This window comes from Vigna unguiculata, chromosome 3, assembly GCF_004118075.2.
Source record: "Vigna unguiculata cultivar IT97K-499-35 chromosome 3, ASM411807v1, whole genome shotgun sequence".
Classification (NCBI taxonomy): Eukaryota; Viridiplantae; Streptophyta; class Magnoliopsida; order Fabales; family Fabaceae; genus Vigna; species Vigna unguiculata.
The window spans coordinates 8418209-8439520 of record NC_040281.1 but is presented as its reverse complement, the minus strand read 5'-3'; the positions used below and the strand labels follow the sequence as shown (position 1 = coordinate 8439520).

The window sequence follows — 21312 nt, the reverse complement described above, 5'->3', positions numbered from 1 at the left end:
CTTTGCCCCACTTTATATTTCATACAAAAGAACGTGATATATCCCTCAAGTCAGCGCTTTCAATTATCTATGAACATTAATTCACTTTAAAAGAACACTGTCTTATGGATTCTTAAAACTCTCTTGTCATAAATTCATCCGTTTGAAACTCAAATAATGTGGTGCAATCCATGTTATTGACAATTGCAATTGCAGTTCTAACCAGCTGTGTACTTTATTAAAAGGAAAGCATTTTTGCAGTGAGTTGTTCTGAGAAATGATAAGGAATGACAACATCATTCCTCCGAAGCAGACCATGTTTCTCAAAGGAAAGGCACTGCAACATTGCTGACCCCTTCAGCTTTCTGGTTTCTGTTTTTCAACTTTATTTCGAAAATTGGTGGAACACTGCAATGAAATCATGTTCGGGGTAAGTAACTTGTAGTATAGTAGCTGATTATGATATAAAAAACAAACAAGAGATTTTCGACCTTGTTAGTTGTTTCAAATCAATACTTTACTTTTTGCCTCCAGAGCACATTTTATTCAAAACAAATGATCAAGTTTTGCATTGATTGAAAATTTTATACTAATTAAATTTTTTAATGCTGATTTTTCAAGATAAAAGGTGGCCTGTGCTTTAAAATTAATTTAATCAAATTGAGAAAAATAAAAAATTGGAGTTTCAAGATTATGCTGGACTGTAATTTGTTTTAGCTATATATATTTCATATTTTACCAATATATAAAATATTTAGATACTTTATAATCAAGTAGTAAATTACTTGAAAAAATGAGGTTTAGTTAGATAATTAACTAAAAGAATATGGTTATTAAAACATATACAAGAACATGTTTATTATGATAGAGATTTACTTCAACTCATTCTCTTGATACTTATTATTCTATTATTCATTTACATATTTAACACTAATGCAGTAAAGAATTTTAGCCGCAGTTATTATGACTATGTGGTTTCAGTTTTATATTCAAGATATATGGACGAGGTAAAAATGTAGTCTTTATGTCTTGGTTCGGAACTAAAATAAAAATGTCCATATTATGTTTCGGTTGTAAAGAATTGAAGTATATCTATAAGAAAATGTTTCATTAATAACTAATTTTAGTGACCAAAAGTTGTTCGTAATTAAAGTGACCAATTTTGATATCAATTCACAAGTAAAAAATTATTAATTACTAAAATAGTCACTATTATGAATAAAAATATATAATTGGTCACTAAATTGATTTTTAAAATTAGCTACCATGGTTATGGCTATCAACGAAAATTGGTCATTTAAACTTAACTAGGTTTTTGGCTACCAAAATGACATAGTTTCGAAATTGGTCTTTAATTAATTAATTACCAATTTAGTGACCAATTATAATTTTTTATTTATAATAATGACTATTTTAATAATCAATAATTTTTATTTTTTAAATTAATATCTTAATTGGTCATTCACTAAAATTAATTACTAATAAAATATTTTCTTATAATGATAAAATTATTTAAAATAAAAAAAATAAAAAGTTAAAACACCTACTACCTCGGATGTCCATAGAACCTAGATAAAATAACATCTATTATCTCGAGTATTAATAGAACCAAGACAAAAAAATCATTTAAAATAAAAAAAAAAATTAAAAAGCTGAAGAACCTATTGCCTAGGGTGTTAACAAAACCTAGGCAGAATAGCGACTGCTAAAATTATTATAGAACGTATTTATTGACATCTCCACTTACAGAAATAAAAGTTGTAAACTAATAATTATTGTCAGAAATGTTTAATTTTGGATAAAAATAATTGTATATCACATTTAAATTTTAGTTGCTGTTTAAGTTGAAAAGACTTTGTACTAATTAATCTAAATAGATAATATCTTTACAGTTTATAATTACAGTCACAATAGTTTATGAAGAAAAATGCGGATTTAAAATAAATGAGGGCACTAGCGAACCCGACGTAACAACAGATTTCATCATTTAATTGGTACATTTGAGAAGCAAGCGGGGGCCATTTCACGTGCTTCTGCTTTCTCTACTGTTACTTACACTAGGCTTCCACAACATTGAAAGGAAAAAAATGAATTGCTTAAAATAATTAAAAATTTAAATATAATCTAAAAGCACTTAAACTTCGCATGAATTCATATACATTTTTTAAATATTAATTTGCTGAAAATAGGATCCAATTAGCTTTTTGGGAAAAAAAAAATTAATATGGAGTTTCGACTAGAGGTATTCTCTATGTTTCAAAATGACAATACCTTGTAGCCCCAAAATTACACAATGAAAATTGAGAAAACTGTAAATGAGGTTGAATTGGTAAAAAAGAAAATTAGTAAAACCAATGAAACCTTACCAAAAATTAGTTTATCACAATAAAAAACGTTTAACATAATATTGCTTCCACTTATATGTATTTAGAATGTTGAAAATTTATAAAATAGCATATTTTGAATTTAAAATATGACTTTGTATATATATATATATTTTTATTATATATTAACACTAATCTGATCATAATTTAGAATAAATAAATAAATACATATAAAAGAATGAATGAACTTATTTTCTTTATCTTTGTACTTATTATCAACTTTGTCTAATTACTATTGATAAAAGCTCTTTTCAAAACTCTTAGAAACATAGGGGCAGGGCATATGTGTTTACTTTTTTTTTTCATAACAACAAAAAGTAAGAAAACTAGAAATTAAATTTTATAATAATTAATAAAATAAAAAATTATTAAATTTAAATACAAATATTCTCATAAAAGGTAATAATAAAATAAATAATTTTTACAATTTTATTATAGATAAATTTTTTTATCATAAAATATTTATTAAATTTAAGAAAATTATAAAATAAAAGATAAATTATATTGATAATGATAAAATTGATAATAAATTAAGTGTTATAACATGATTAATTTTTTTATTAATAATTAGTAAAAAAATTATACATGTGTAATACATGCATAATTTTTTTTTTTGCTAATTATTAATAAAAAAAATTAATTATGTAGTAATTTAATGCCTAGATATACGTATATCTAGAGACATTAAATTACTTCAAGATTAATTACAACAAATATTTTCAAAAGATTAGAAAAAATTGAAAGTGAAAATTATTTAAAGTTTTACTTTTTCAACAGAAAAAAGAGAGAAATGAAATAGATATAAAAGGTTTATTTGGGTATCCTAATCCACATTCAAAGTTAAGTTTGTTACATGGATGATTAAAGAGACTATTCAATAATCCATATCAAAATCTTAATCCTATATTTTCTATGACCAATCCTCCTACATAAAGTGCAAATCCACAACAAATAATATTATTACATTTTTGTATGCATGACTATTGTAAAATATATATATATATATATATATATATATATATATATATATATATATATATATATATATATATATATATATATATATATATATATATATAAACTTGAAAACAGATCCCAATAACTAACTTCTTTAAATTCCTTCACATTTGTTACAATTTGATTAGAGTATTGTGTAAAGATATTTAGATTGTGATTTTGTTTACAATTAATCCATTACTAGCCTAACATAGTTTATTGTCATGAAGGAATCTTCATAAAATCTTCTCTACACAAGTACGTGCCTACTCCTCGTCATTTTAACAATAGTTTTTCCGCAAGATTATAGTCATTCAGATTATATATAGGTTAAATTATTCATTTGGTCCCAATTTTCGTATGTAAATTTGAATTTGGTCCCTCAATTTTTAAAAGTGTTAACTAGGTCCCTAATTTTGATAATTTGTTTCAATGAAGTCCCTTCCGTTAAAATGGCGCTGTAATAAATAATTAATTTCGAAAAAATGAAAAATGTTGTGCATTTAATACGTAAGAAAACAGAATGAGCGTCTCTATTAGGCTTCAATTTGGGGTTTATTCTAGGGTTTGCGTTCGTGGTCGAAATTGGAGGAAGGAGGGGTTTGCAGAAGAATCGCGAGGGTGTGGGATCACATTGCTAGAAAGTTGGCGTTCGAACAGTTGGAATCAGAGTGTTCTTAGTGGAATTGCGATCTCGGTTTAATTTCTTAAGTCTGCTTCTGAAATTAATCAGCTAAGCTCTCAGATTCCATCAAATGCTTCTAGAATATCTGCAAGGCCATCCCTTAAAAAGTCTGTTGCTACCCAAAAGAAACCACTTGAAGCACTTGGTTCCTCACCTCCTCCTTCTAGGTCAGCCATGCCTTTCTCTACTGGTTAATTTCTTAACCTAACTAATTTCAATATATAAATGCACAATAATCTTTTGTTTCAAAAGTTTTGTTTGCATTGAAATTGAATTGAGTAGGTTTGAATTTAATGCAGTGACCTAAAGGTTGTAGTGGAATGAGAGTCCCCAAACACACTGTCATCACGGAGAAAAAGTAAATCACTTAAAATATGTAGGTTTTGTTTCAAAGTCTCATATTTTTTCAACCCCTTCAAACTTATTATCTCAAAACACTGTTCATTTCTTCCTTTCAAGAAGAGAGTGTTCAATTGACTTCATACATTTCTCTATTTCTTCTGCCACCACAGACCTCACTGCAGCAGTGTATTCTGCATTCATATTCCCACCACAACCTTCAACATTCTTTATACTCAGACCAACTTTTTCTTCAATTTTCAGCTTCCCACACGCAAAATGATGAATAATGGGGTTTATGGATGATTCATTACACTTATATATTGCAATTCTTAATTGTTTTTCAATGCATTTAAATATAAATGACACGATGACACGTTTCGGTCTAACATTTCCACGTCACTGTGCTCTTAACGCCGTTTCTGCCATTTTAACGGAAGGGGCTTCATTGAAACAAATTATCAAAATTAAGGACCTAGTTAACACTTTTAAAAATTGAGGGACCAAATTCAAATTTACATACGAAAATTGGGACCAAATGAATAATTTAACCTTATATATAATACCTTAGTTAAGTGTCTAAATAATATTACAGACATATATTTACATATTTCACTTCCCATAATAATCTTCATGTTTTTCTTATTGTCTTCATCTTATTGTTTTCGTGTTATCTTCTAGTTACCTCTTGGTTTTATTCTTCCATTCATAAATGCATTATATTTTGTGAAATACCGTTGTTATTCAATTCTTATATTTATGATTTTATCTTATTGTTTAATCATTTAAAGAAGTCTTTGGTTCTTCCATATACTAGTTGTTAAGCTTGGGAATATTTATCCATAGCTGAGTTTTGACATAGACATAATTATATGCATAAGATAGTTTATTTATGGTTTAATTAGTCTGATAATACTCATTTTTGTTCGGGTGTCAGTTTGGTACCCACATTTAAAAGTGTGTCAATTGAGTTTCAATTTTTGAAAAGATGCTTCAATTAGGTCTCTTTCAGAAAAAATTATTAATGTTGTTAACAGTATTAATATTTAAAATGACTTACAAAATTAAGTAATGATATTTATATTAAAATTTAGTAGTAAAAGTCATGAATAAAGTTAATGACGTTAATTTTTTTTCTTTTCTAAAAAAGACCTAATTGAGACACTTCTTCAAAAGTTGAGACTCGACCGACACATTTTTAAAAGCAAGTACCAAACTGAAACATTTAAACGAAAATAAAATAGGTACATCCGACTAATTAAACTTTTATTTATTAAATGCGTAAGACTTAAGTATACAACAAGAAGAAAAAAAAACAAGTAAAACATTTTAGAGCTTTTATAATCATAGTCTTTTATTTCTTCTAAAGTCTCATATATCGAACAAACAAATAAACTGTTATGATTATTGATATTATGAATTGTGTTGACTTTATGTAAGTATCCTTAAGAAATTTGTAAATGTTTCTCTGTTTAAGACTTAAGGGTTGGGACAAAGAGCTTTGTCATTATGGGTTACCATTGAAGACAAAAAGAACTGTATTAAAAGGTTCTCTCCAGCAAATTTTATCCACTCAAAAGGATAACATGATGTGATCACTCTCATTATTGACTTAACATGTATTAAGGACTAATTCATACATAAAAGTTAAAATGATTTCATATCAATATGCAGTGAAACACAAGTATATATCTTCTATCTGAGAGGCCCAAAGAAGATATACGCAAAATCAGTCACTAAAGAGGAAATTGTAATAAAATAAAAGCTTAAGCATGTAACACTTAAAGGAAGAAAGGAGAGAGTGGTTACTTCTTCAATATTTTCTTGCAACCCTGAATTTAAGACTTCATGTGAATGCTATCTAAACTTTCTGTTATTAAGTTGAATCAAGTGGAATCATGAAATAAGGGAACACTTCCATGAAATAAAGTAATACCTTATAAATATTAATATTGAAGTTGGAAGTTTTTTTTAATAGCTTTTACTAGAGAGTTATAGTACATTTTGACTAATTTAAGTTAAATTGGATAAATATAATAAAATAGATATTTTTTTTTGTAATACTTAATCACAAGATTGAGATTTGAGACCATAATTAAGAAATTATAGAACTTCAACTAGCACGTGTTAACTAGTGTAAAATAAACCGTGTGATGTATATTGAGTTTACAAATTTACTAGTATAAGTTTGAATTATCACAATTTTTTACTATTTTTCAATTTAGTTTTTTTTTTTATAATATATTTAAATACATACATTTAAAACAAACTATTATGAATACATACATTTAAATAAATTTATTTTTAAACATGTCTTATATTTTATAATTTTCTTTTGTAAGTATTATGTTTTAAACAAACATCCTTATAAATATATTTACACTTATGCATACCCTAATTACAAATAGACACAATTTTAATTAGAAATATCCTCAACAAATATTTTGTATTACATTTTTAATTATTAAATTTTTTCATAACAACGTACTGTTTTCACTATAAATAAATGACATAATTAGCATACTATTCCATATATAAGATTTAATAACATTTAAAAAATGTTGTTAAAGACGGAGAAAATGTTGTCATTTGCAAAGACAATACTTTATACACATGTAATCTATAATGAATGTTACAAAAGATTTTAGCAACATTTTTACGTATTATTATTATTATTTTTAAGAATATTATCAATTAACATCTTTATTAATATTTGAAAAATGTTGTGAATTTAATTTTTTTTAGCATTCAAAAAATTTTACCTATATACATTTTATAACATTAAAAATGTTACCTATATATTTTATAACATTTAAAAAAAAATGTAACTTATATATTTTCTAACATTTAAATAAATGTTATCAATTATATTATTTGTATCAATTAAGAAATGTTATAAATTGCCTTTTCGTAACATTTTAAAATTATTACTAATTTATCTTTCTAAAAATCAGAATAATACATTTTTGTGAAATTGAAACAATCCCACGACAAGATTTTGGTAAAAAAAAATTATTATACAATAAAATGCTTCATACAATTTTATTGTCTCATAAAATGCTCCATAAAATATTACAAATAAGTACCTAATTGCATGACATGCTAGGCATCAATAATAAAGTCTACGACAATAAAAATAGAAGTATGCAACAATAAGAAAAGATGTTCTCATGTTCTCAACAAATACAAACAATGTATACAATCATGATAAAGATATTTATTTCTTCCCATTTTTTCTTGAGCTTAACACCACTAAAATTTCCTTCTTGTGGTGTATTGGCTTTCAACTCATTCTGTGTTTGTCAAAAAAATATAAAATATGATTAAGAATAAATAGGTTTATTACTCTTGAAAATTAATTAAATGTACTGTATAAAAAACTATTATTGAGAAAAAGAAACAATGCTTTCACCTTCAGGACTAATTTAATTGAATAACTTTCTACAAGTCTTGGATCCACTAATTTATGAATACCTTCTAAAGGATTAAGGATTATTCTGTGAACTTAACAAATAAACTAAAATCAACACAAAAATTTGTTTGTTTGAATATTTATAACTTAACCCCTAACACACATTAAGCAATATATTCAATCTCAACCTCAACAGAAAAATACACTAAAAAAATGAACAATACATGTAAGGGAAAATGATTAAATATATATGATTCATGTCTTGAAGTACGAAACCAGCATGCACAAACAAAAAGTATAACTATAAAATGTAAAGAGACAAATAAAAATTACCATATTGACAATGGCAATTAATCTCTAATTAATTATTTAGAGACCAATCTAGAAATCAATTCCTTTGGTAATCAAAACCTAGGTAGCTAATATTAGTGACCAATTTAGAGACCAATTCATAATATAAACTATTTTAGTTACCAATAATTTTTAATTTATAAATTAACATCTAAATTTGTCACTAAGTGACTAATTATGTCACTAAATTTGATCATTATTTAAAGTTTTTCCTGTAGTGAATATATATATATATATATATATATATATATATATATATTAACCAATTACTAATACATATCGGATTTGATACTAGTTATAAGTCTTTCTAGAAAAAAACGATAATTGGATAACTATAATATTATGAATTCTATCATGTAAAAGATCGATACTATCTTCAATTCAAAAAATTTAAAGCAATAGATTTATAAGTTTTATCTTTTGTAAGGTATTTAACTTTTTTATTTTTACCTAATATTTAAATTTCAACTAATTTTTATGGTTGGGATCTATTTTATTTTTATTTTTGTTTATTGATCATTAAGAACAAAAGTGAAGGAAAAAAACTGATATAATAAATTTTAAAAGGATATATACGAATTAAAAGGCTCAGAGAGAATTTCATGCTGAAGTTTTAGCATCGATTGAGACACGACAGCATTACAAGTTGATATGAGTTGTTCCGTATAAAGGTGAATTATTATGATGATGTTGTGCTTGGCTATAAATGTTAATTTTCTATCTTTACAACCTCGGAATCACCAAGGTAATTATAATGTGAAGCCTCGTACATAACTTTCCTTAATAAAAAACGAGGCTTAGTTACCAAGTTAACGTGTTCACCATCTCTTGTATTATTGTTGGACAACACTACGTAATATTCGTTATTGGATACTATAGAATTGAATCAGTGTTTTTGTTTACACATGCAGAGAAATTCAAAACTGAAAGGGTCCACTAGCTGCAAGAAGTATCTCTGCTAAAGATGTTGTGGCAGAGAATAACAGTACTATGGAGTAACTAACGAAAAAGATAACTAATCTATAGGGCTTATAAAAAGGTGTCCAAAGTTGTACTCTTAATGACTAGACATCCATTCATATTTGGCTGGCTAGCTTGTCTAAACTCATTTATTTTTCCTTACTTTAAACAAAAGAGAGAAAGGACAAATTAGAGTTAATTAATGGCATTTTGCAAACTGAAAATGATTACATTGCTTTGCTGCTGATTCTGTGTTAGGGTACATATATATATATATATATATATATATATATATATATATATATATATATATAACTCCTTCAAAAAAGTAGCATTGTGTTGAGCATTTGTAATTAGAATGAACAGAAAATGTAATAATATTGATGGATGGTGAAAAGCAGAGATATATTATTACCAGCATTTTAACCTGGTACAACATGGAATTGTCTGCCAAAAAATGGACAAGGAATCCTGGTATAAGACAAAGGAAGAGGCAAAGGTTAAACGCCAAAGCTTTGTCACTATTTTTCTGAAATGACTTGCATTGACTGTAAGAAAGGAAAATAATAAAAAAAATAGTAAAAAACATATATTTCTGAAAAAGGAAAAAGGAAAGCAATGGTTGATTAGTGAGTGATGTAATTAGAGGATGAAGAGTGTGACAGATTATGGTGGTTCGTGGAGCAGGGTCATCATGAGTTCATGTTCTCAGGGATTGTCCTCACTCGCTAATTCTTCCTTTTCATCTTTGCTTTCAGAGTAGACCCATGGAGAGTAAGTAATATATATTATTCTCATGTTTTTACCACAAAACTTGTTCTTTCTTTCCCATTAATTCTCTTAGGTTTGGTTCTAACAAAACTTCAATCTTTATCTAAAGGGAGGTTGACGTTGTTGGTGGAATTTGACCAGGTCAGGGTGGGACCCAAAGTAATACAAAAGAAACTGCATAACTCTTTCTTTACTTTTCGGTATTTTTAAATATAATTAGATTTTTATATTTCAGATAGAAATTTAAATATAAACATTACAAAAAAAATTATGGTATAGTATATTTTTGATACAATTGTTTTGTAGTCTTATACGATATTTTAAATTCTTATATTATAATAAAAAGTTATAGCTCTTAAAAAATAATTAAAATCACATTAATTTTGGTAAAAGTAGCAACTAAAATATATACATTTTTTTTATGAATATGAAAATATTTTTTACATGATACTGTTTGCCTCCAGACGAAGAAGATGGAAGTTATCTGAGTTTAATGAAACGATTTTGTAACAAAAAGTTAGTGATCTATTTCGTAATAATAACTTTTTATTAGTTACTCATGATCAACAATTTATCAATAAGCATTGTTTTTCCTTTTTTTTTTCCACTATGAAATGATTTTAACGGGTGCATGCACAGAAAAAAGCACTCACCACTTACATGGTGTATACAGCAAAAAAGTGAATGAAAGATTATAATTTCATCTTTTATGATTCTTACCCTATAAAATATCTAAGAGTACAAAGCATAATTTAAATTGTTACTTGTTACTAAAAAAAACTAATGACTAATTTTATGATCAAAATATGTTTAGAAATCAATTTAATAATAATTTTTTAATTAGAGATGAATTTAGAGATCAATTCTTTTAGTAGTCACAATTTAAGTAATTAATGAAAGTGATGAATTATAACTTTTTAAAGTAAATATGCACCTTTGTAACTGCCCTTGCATATTATTGGTCTTTATATATATATATATATATATATATATATATATATATAAATTTTTTTTCCTTCCAAACCTAGCTATATAATTTCATGCCATTAAGGTTTTTATTAAGGACTAACATTTATGTAAGTTAAATTATGTTACGAATCATTTTATTAAGAAAGAAAGATAATTACGGAGATAATGGAAACTATACTTGTACATAATATAATGGTCAGAAACAAAAACTTGTTCAAAAAGTAAAATATATAAGAACTAAAAAATTCTACTGTAATCATTTATCGAAAGCAGCATAAGAATAATTACATAATTTAAATGAAGCGATGAGAACAAATTTCCGTTCTATCAATTTATTACTTGGTAATCGATAATAAGTAGTTAGTTTTGAAAGTAAAGCAACGGGTTCAAAAGAGGAACAAGCCAGGTTGGACTTTGCTGTTGCTCATAGACGATGAGAAATTTAGTCAAAATAATGGAAATTTTTTCACTCTTAATTAAATGTTAATTTTTTTATGACATATAAAATTCAATTCACTCTATTTAGTTATTTAACACAAAAATATTTGCATAGGTGGATGAATATATATAATTTAATAAGTATACAATCTATTCTATCTCATATTCAAAATACCTATCAATTATAGGTTGGAGGAGTGATATAAAATTTATCTAACTTCCTTTTGTGAATAAATGAGAGAAAATATTTTAAAAAAATCACAAAAAAAACAGTTAATTTTTATAAATAAATTGAATATTTATTCATGGAAAATAAATTAATAGAGGAATTAAATAAAATTCATCAAGTGAATCCCAATGGTTTTCTTAATGAATTAATTATTTACCTTTAATTTATTTTTATTATCATCTGAATAAAGAATTATTCAATTCTTTCATTTCACATTAAAGCATTTAATTTAGACTGTGTGAGTGAGATTAGAAGTTATTTTCTTAGTTTGTAAGTAAGAAATATTTAGATTTTTACACGACCTTTAAGTTAAGTTTTATTTCATTTTGTAGTCTTTCTAAAATTAAACACAAAACATATATTTTTTTTTTTGCATTAAACACAAAATAGAAACTATTGTCATGTGCGAGAGTGAAACGATTAAACATAAAAATTAAACTTGAGCTTTTAGGAATAAGAAAATGTGAGTAGAAAATAATAACCTCCTTAAATATGATCGGTTAGATTTCATTACTCATCAACAAAGTGATTCATAAGTATACCAAGCGAAAAAAAAAAAAAATCTATAAAAAGGGTTAATTAAAAATGAGTTTAACAATCCAATAAGTAACAAGTTATAACTTTGCTTGACTAAATTATTAGTTGATTTACCAAAATAAGTTTGTTGATACACTACTCTATTTTAGAAGTTTAACTTTTCAACACTTGGAATGTTTTGTTTTTTGTTTTTTTACTTTTAACTTGCATTTTTGGAAACAATCTTGAAAAATGTTACGATATATTACCCCTCTTATTAGTATCTAACCTATTAGTCTATTTGGAATATGAGATAAGCTATGATGATGAATCAATGGCCTATAGTTTGATGATCTATAAGCTAGTAAAAGCTTTTGAAAAAAAAAAAAATAGAATCCCCTAGGAAAAGAACAAAAAGGGGTGGTCATACACATATATTGTATCTAGCTAGGTGGGGAACATGAAGTTTTTTGGATCATTTGCATTATTGTCGCAGCACCTTTATAACATGTAAACATAGAAGCGCAACACAAACTGATCAAAGATACATATGCCACATAATAGCTGCCAACCACCTGGTATCTGCAAATCTGATGCTTCTGTCTGGTTGGCAGTGTTAGCATCAGGCTAGTTTCTTAGGGAAGTATGGCTGAGTACAATTATGAAAAAAAATTTGAAGTTAGTTTTATATAATGAATCTATAGAGCAACTTGAATATTCATTTTTTTGACTTGTTCTAAGTCTAAATTCCTTACCACATATGTATTGTATGATTATTGTTAGTATTTTCATGTGTTCCAATCAATGAAATTCATTTTTGATTCATCAAGATACATATGGGTGGAAGAGTTGATGTATAGTGTAAAAACTTCAACAAGCACCATAATGTGTTAAGGACATCTCCGGGAGTCATGGACCATCACACAAAGTTGTCTATCTATTTTGTACCAATCTTTCTTTTCACTGTCTTGTTTCCTTTTATTCTTTGATTTGATCATAAACATGAAGACGGAATTTCTTTTTCCCATCCTCAATCTTTCATTGTTTCCTTTTTCCTGCAATTGAAAATTCATCATGGCTATATATGCTAATTAATCGGAATACGTATGTACGGGTATAATTATTAGCAGTGGTTCACTTCGGATGAGAATTTACCAGAACAAATCATCACTTTCTCCCAATAGATCTTATGCGTGTGATTCAATCTTTAAATACTATATGGCCACTTTATAAATAATTGTCCATTTGAATATTATGTTGGTGAGATAATTGCCATACATATGCCACAATATCTAACCTAATCATTATAGCTCATTACTGGATTTGAGATATGAATTTGAAAACGCTTTGAAGTTTGTCTGCTTTCATGTGTAGTAGGGTTTCAAAACAACATGGTTTTTTTGTACATACAGAGGAATTAAAAGAAACCTATGATTTTGTTAATCAGACACAATACTGAGTTCTCTGAAATTGTTTTGAGTAAAGTTAAGCACTGGTTGTGAGTTGGGCTCAGAAATGATTATAACCATTTGTCAATTCATGCATGGACATGTACTCTCAAACCTGACATTGTTTTGAGCTCAAAATTTCTAAACAGGGCTCAAAGGTATCTCTGCTGCTACTTACATTTTATACCAATTCAAGCAAACTTTCACGAGTCTCAAATTAATTAACAATCACTTTTTCTAGCACCGGGGGCACTTACAACAGATAACACTAAAAATTAAATAACCCATTAAAATATCATATTCATTATTACTTCGAAACAGTACTGTGGATAACCAAGTTGATCAGTGGACTGGATTAATCTTACTGATAGAGATAGAATTTGGATTAGTTCACCAATTTCTTATTAAAAAACACTAAAACCAACTAGAAAATTTACCAGAGTTTTTTCTGTGTGTGTATAATATATAAAGAAAAGTCCTAAAAATCAAGCAATACTTGGACTATGAGCACCAATTCGCCGACTAATGAGTAAGCCCTTTCTAATCGGCTCCCACTGGATTAGACAAAATCAAGAAAAGAGGGTCCAACGCAAACCATTACCAAGTGACAATAATGCCTATTGTGAAAAATGATGATTGGTGTGATTGTATTATTGATGATTCCATACCCAATATAATTGCACAAGCATCTTTTTTTCTATCTACAGAAACATGTACGTAGAGTACAAAGTAGAAATACAGATACGAGAGAAATGGGGGAGAAGAAGAAAAGCACCTTCAAAAGGACCCACACCATGTCCTCTCAAAAGACCACAAGACGTGATTTTCATCTTTCTCCACTGCACCAACTCATTCCTTCTCTCACTCACTCACTCACCCTCTTATTTCTTCCCTAAACTCCATATCCAACCATCTATAGCCATCACTATATATATATATATATATATCGTTCTCAGTAGCATACATAGTAACCGATCAACCATGTCTACCCAGATTCAGAACGGTTCTTCTCAGTCTCACCACGGTTCCTCCTCCTCCTCTTCGTCGCAACACCCTCCCTCCAACCACCAACCGCTCAGCCGTTACGAGTCACAAAAACGGCGAGACTGGAACACCTTCGGGCAGTACCTGAAGAATCAGAGTCCCCCAGTTGCTCTCTCTCAGTGCAACTTCAACCATGTCTTGGATTTTCTTCGCTACCTCGATCAATTCGGGAAGACCAAGGTCCACTTGCACGGTTGCATCTTCTTCGGTCAACCTACCCCTCCTGCACCTTGTGCCTGCCCTCTCCGACAGGCATGGGGCAGCCTCGATGCCCTCATCGGCCGCCTCCGTGCCGCCTACGAAGAGCACGGCGGATCGCCGGAGACTAACCCCTTTGGAGGCGGAGCTATTCGGGTGTACCTTCGTGAGGTGAAGGAGTGTCAAGCGAAAGCCAGAGGGATCCCGTATAAGAAAAAGAAGAAGAAGAGGAACACGATCATTAAGGGGACTCAGAGTGCAAAAGATATTGAGCAACAAGCTTCTTGAGCAATATATATCTCTATATCCATATATAGACGGTAAATTTTTCATATTATATATGATGCACACATGATTGTTGATTTATTTATATATATATGTTTAATTTTGATTCATGAAAGCCCCAAAACCCTTTAGAATACTTGAATTAATACATAACTCGCAGGTTGATAACATATAGAAGAGGTTATTATAGGGAAATTGGAAACCTTTTGTAGCTTACAAAACCCTAGAAGCAGAATGAAAACCCTAATATTTGATTGTCGATCGGAAAGGGCTTGGTTCAAACATATTTTACTGGCTAAGACACCAAGAGTAATGATTAGAACAGAAAGAATAGTGTTTCTCTCACCCTCTTCTCTTTCTTTCTCTCTCCTATCATTCAAAACACTGTTATTGCAGTTTCCTAATTAAATATACTCTCAGGTGTTTGCTTTATGCGAAATCTGACCCTTTTCTGATTCTGCGAGATTTCTTGTGCTCCCCATGGATGTGTGAGCTTGATCTATATATCATACGTTGCATGTGATTACATACACAATCTGAATCTGACGTAGTTAAAGAAATATACATATTCATATTTTGATTAATGACAAAGAATTCTCCTTCAACAATTTGTACGTGCATATTTGTGTGTGGTCCACAGAAAGTTTTTTGTGACCTTCATTTCGTGGTTTAACAGCATAAACTTAATTATTTTTCCAATTGTTTTATTAATTAATGCTTATTTGTCTGTGCATGTGAAGAGACAAGTGGGCTTGGGCATGCCCTTTTTGTTTGTCTTGTGACTTTCTCTGGATTGTTATATACTTATTGTCTCTTATTAGTGGAAGCTGACTCTAGTACTTTATCACGTAGTTATCTAATAATGTCTGTATTTCTTAACCGCGTGATATAATAGAGCTCAAACAATGTAAAAAGAATTGTTTTCTAAAGAAGAAAAGAATGAAAGAGAAAGTTAAATGGAACATTTGTTTTCATTAAATTAACCAAAGGAAACAAAAAAAGTAGTGTCGATAGATAAATAACTCGATAACCGTCACTTAAACTTATCTGAGGTTTGTGAGGGGAAGGATATAATATTCAAGTCTGGTGTTTATGTTCAAGCTTTAGTGCCTACATGGATATACCAACAAAGGCTTCAATAATTTGTTGGCCCTACCAGAAATGTCCATTTGTCCCTAAAATAACTCTGACAAAGATCAAGTTTGTCACAGGGAAAGTAAGTTATTAAGGATTATGTTAGAAAAAGCGAAAGTAATATTTCACTTTAGGGCTCATTATCCAGAAACAAGAATTATATTTTACTATACATATATATTAAAAGTATAGGATTAATAATGACTCTATAAGTTTTAGTGTTTTTTTTTCTAAGATAAAGAAACAGACGTTCATCTACACATGGATATCAATTAATTGAGTAACTGAATTAACAATAACATGAACTGATTAAAAGTTTATGAATTTAAATATTCAATGCGAAGCGCTATGCGAGTTTTATTTGATGGAGAAGTAATAGAACTTGAGACTCCCAATGAGAAGACATAAAGAAAATTAAGAGAAAAGAAAAATATCATTTGGGATTTTTTTTTATCAATAATGCTATTTTGTTTGCTTCTAAAAGAAATTAATAGGTACATACTGCCTCATTTTTAGTGCTTCTCTTTCGTTTGATATTACTTTCGCAGTCCGGGCTTTTGAATTCATTTTTCTAAAATTATAACAATCGAATATAATTCTCTGTTTTCATTGTTTTCTTTGTTTTCTTCACTGATCTTTTTTTTTAAATACATACACGTATATATGTTTTATAGATTGAAAAGTGACTTCACTGATCTTATTATTGTCTTCGTTCTCCCCATGGCCAAGCTCTCTGTGAACATGTTCATTATCTTATCGACATCAGATATAAGATTGAAAGTTACATATTTCTCCACCATAATTTGTTCTTGAGTTCATGCCAAGTAGTCAATAATCTAATGTCTTATAACCTCACCAAATTAGACATGTCAAAGTGAGCCAACCCAACTCATATGGGTTGACTCACAACGAGCCGGGTTGAAAATGAGTGAACTCAACCCAGCTCACTTTATGATGAGTTAGAAATTTTACAATCCGGTTCAACCCATCACGGGCTTGTAGGTTAATTCGGTTAACTCACCAACTCACATAAAAAAATTATTTATGTATTTATTTTTAAGTATTCAAATATTTAAATAGTTTTTTAAGCAACTCATGAAATGATAATCACAGTAAAATTAAGAACCAATATTTTCATCATGTTCACCACCAATATACGATGAATTGTTTCTCTACTTAAAGTCTCCTTGTATATTCTAATTACTTCTAAAGTCTACCCATAACCCTTTACACATAAAAGTAGGTTGTCAACAAAATACTATCATAAAACACACATTATCCTTTTACTTTTAGAGTTATTTTATAATGACAATGAAATCCTATCTGCTTATACTAATGTTGTGTTGATATTAATAGATGTTCATCCTTCATGGTCTCAATTAACATATTATAGACTTTGTTTGATAGAGTTGTTGTTTTTCCTTACCTTTACAATTGCTAGATATTTATCTCTTGTGCTATAATTGATAATAGTTGATAATGTCTTGATATTAATCTAAACTAAATACACATTTATTTACATTTACATATCAAATAAAACACATATAAATTGAAATAAAAAATTTAGTCTTTACTAAACTATTCTTAAGATCAACATTGATTTTTGGACTTTTTTGAGATCCAAATTAAATTAATTTAAAATAAAATAAAATTAATATGGATAAATATTTTTATGTATTGAATATATTTGGATTTTTTTTAATTTTGTATATAAATTTTATTATGTATTAAGTATTTTTTTATTTTGCACATGACAAAAAGAAGATACAAAATGAGGTACATGTGGGGTATTTAAACTCTTTTACAAAAACAATCCTATGTATGACGAAGCATAAAAAAAAAAGAAGAAGCTAAAAGATACAAAATTAAAACTACAAAAAACTTTGGCACAGAGAACTGTGTAGAAATATTCATTCATTCCCACTCTAACCTTTAAATGGGATCTTATTCTATATTACCTTTGTATTTGTTAAACACATATTAAAAAAAATAATACATAATTACACTAACTTCGTATTAATTATGAAACCATTAGTCATTATATATACTTCTCAAACAGCACAGACTTGTTCATTTCTATTTTGATTCTTTCTTTATAATACATTATTTTGTTGTGTTGTGGTGTGTAAAAAAAATCAATTGTTTCTTCACATCTTCATATATGCAATTTACAAAACTTATTATATTCTTCTTCATTTATTTAATTCTATTTTACTGATATAAAAAATTAGGGTAAAATGACTCATGAACATGATATAAAGTACTCATAGGTACCCAAACATATATGTGTATTCCAACACATTTAACTTTCTATCCTATTTCCATTGAAAATGGTTGGAAGTAATGCTTCTATTTTAATACTTAATACACATGATTTGATTTTTCTTCAATTGTTCCTACAGATCGAAACAGCTTTGTTTTCACTCTTGATCTTCAACTCTTTAACTAATGATATTGCTTCCCAAACTTCCCTAATTCTAACTATTTGTTTTGTAGGAGGTTTACTAGCATCTCTTGTTTTATGAACGAAAGCATTATTTAATGTGAGTTTTACAAATATAAGTTAATTAAATTTAAAAAGAGTTATTTATAAATTGAAGAAAGTTCTCTATAAATAAAAGGAAGTTGTTTATAATTTGAAGAAAGTTTTTTTATATAAACAACTCTGTTTTATATGACAATCTCTTTAATTTTAAGAATTTAAGTATAATTTTCTTTTTTTGTATTTTTAAACAACTTTTATAAGAAGTTTATTGTTGAAGATAATTTTAGAAGCCAACTCCCACATGTAACAAATTAGTTGAGCTACACTTATATAAATACCATCAAAAATCATCAGTAGTAGTTGCACAGACAGATTTAAGTTTCATATATATCTTCTTATACATACAATTTAAGTACAAACTAAAACCAGATAAAAAAAATTAACATTTTTATGATTTACTATGTCAATACTTTCATGCTATTTTATACTTTTTTGTGTTAAAAGATATTTATATAACACGGATTGACATCATTTTTAACCTAAAATTTAAAGTAATAAAATTATGGATATTCATCTTTATATAGTGTTTCACTTTCTCATTTCTATCCAACGTGAGACTTAAACTCACACTTGAATTCCCAACAATCTCTCACTCAAGGTAAGTCCCTTCCACATTGGTACACTCCTCCTCCAGCGAAAACATTTCCAACCACGAGTACCCATTTTTTATACCGTCGTTTTTCTTAATGAGACACGACTAACTGGTTCTGATACCTGTGTTAGGTGTTTAGAGGAGAGAGGTTCACTGAGAAATATAACACTAGTAAACCTTGAGCTCAACCACATAGAGATTAGTATCACTCTCAACCCAAAACCTTAAATCGAAATTTATGGGTCTTCATCTTTATATGGTATTCCACTTTCTAATTTTTATCTAATGTGAAACTTAGACTCACACATAAATTATTAATATATATATATATATAATATAATATAATATAACAATTTATTCTACAGCCAATTTCATACAAAAAAAAACTGCGATGCAAAATATAAAATATCAATGTTCAAGAATGTCAATCCTTTCTTATCTTCTTATACATGCGCTGTGTGATTTTCTAACAAAATTAATCTTCTTTCAAGATTTCTCTCTTCCTTCTCATTATTGCCTCCCTCAACACCACAACAAAAGTAAAATTCTCTGGTACTCAAACTAAGGTCCAAATATCCAAAATTAATAAATAAAATCCACATAGAAAAAATATCCAAAACTAAAAGAAGATCCACGTTCTATGATTCAAGATTTTCAACCTTTTTACCTATCACAAAGTGTTTGTATGTGTCTGTTGTTGTTTAAAATAATTAATAACCTCCACTTTTGTTTGCGTGTGTCTGAGCATGAATTCTGAGCACCTTTCTTTTTTGAATAAAATTGAAGGCTTTTCTCCATCTTGTTCACGTGTGTGTAGCTTGCAGTTTTAGCCTTTTTGTCATTCTAGTATGATCAGAATGGATCTGACGGCATTTTTCTGTTGTCAGAAATATAAAGTATCGGTGTGAGACTTAAAAAATGAATAATATTTGATGACACCATAGATCAACAAATAACAATTTTTATTAAAATATGTCTTGTTTAACTTTAATATATATTAAGAAGTAAAATTAAAATCTAATTTAGCTTTATAAAATTAATTTATAAAATAAAATTTATATCACTTGTATATTATAAATTTATTATATTTTTAATTGATATAGATCTCCAATAATATTAAATATTGTTGTTTTTGATTTGTAATTGACCCACAAAAAATTCATTTTGAAATTTTATTTTGGAACTTGAAACAGCAGACCTTTCCATGTTGCTTTTAGAGTCTTTCCCCAAATTTTTACCTGTGATGTTAGAAAGGTTAATTATTTTGATGTTGGAACTTGAAACTTGAAACTTCAACTAGCATATGCATGAATCATGATAAGGGTAATAAAGGTATTGGAAATGGCTACGATTATGAAAGACATGTGGATAACAATATATTTTTGTTGCTTAACCATTTGACTTTGTTTTGAATTAATGTTGTTTGCATGCAGGGCCATAGGAAGAACAGATTTGGCACTTTGAAAACAGCATGCACGTCCTAAGTAAGAAGTATGATCTCTCTTGGACCAAAAATTATTACAGAAAATCGCTGTGATATTAACAGAATAATCATTTTTAGCAATCTTAAATATGTGTTAGAGATGTACAACCTTGTAACTTTTCTAACATTATGAGATCTCTTCCCCAAAATAGAAACTTAGAAAATGGATACCTTTATAGTGTTGCATTAGTTTTGAAATACCTGGAATTTGAACATTTGGATACTATGAACTTTCTTGGACTTCGAATACAGAAAACGCGAAATGTAACCTTAAGCAGAGTACAAAATGTGATGCTTTCAAACAAAGTGGTTAAGTTGAAACTTAGAACACCACAAACAATACAATTTGTCATTATGCATGAATGTAGGGTCAAATCTTTATTAAATCAGAAGTAAGACCTAGATGGTGCAGATATCAAATTTAATTTCACACTGAAATTTTTTGCAAATTAATGTTTATAAAATTTTATAAGCAATTGCATTATAATTAATATCTTTTAGCTTATTATATGCCAACTATAAACTTTTGCATATTTATGTATTGAATTTATCAA

General features: G+C 28.0%; 1 protein-coding gene across 1 annotated transcript; it reads left to right on the top strand.

The window, feature by feature from the left end:
* The first annotated feature begins 14277 nt into the window (after positions 1-14277).
* Positions 14278-20885, top strand: LOC114176665 (protein LIGHT-DEPENDENT SHORT HYPOCOTYLS 10-like). Its single transcript, XM_028061773.1, has 2 exons — positions 14278-15039; positions 20709-20885. The coding sequence occupies exon 1, from the start codon at positions 14459-14461 to the stop codon at positions 15005-15007; it is 549 nt and encodes a 182-aa protein (XP_027917574.1). The 5' UTR covers positions 14278-14458; the 3' UTR covers positions 15008-15039; positions 20709-20885.
* Positions 20886-21312: the final 427 nt, after the last annotated feature.

Bases quoted from the DNA above. Each gene is read 5' to 3' on its own strand.
- LOC114176665 (XM_028061773.1), top strand. From the start codon at position 14,459: ATGTCTACCCAGATTCAGAACGGTTCTTCTCAGTCTCACCACGGTTCC.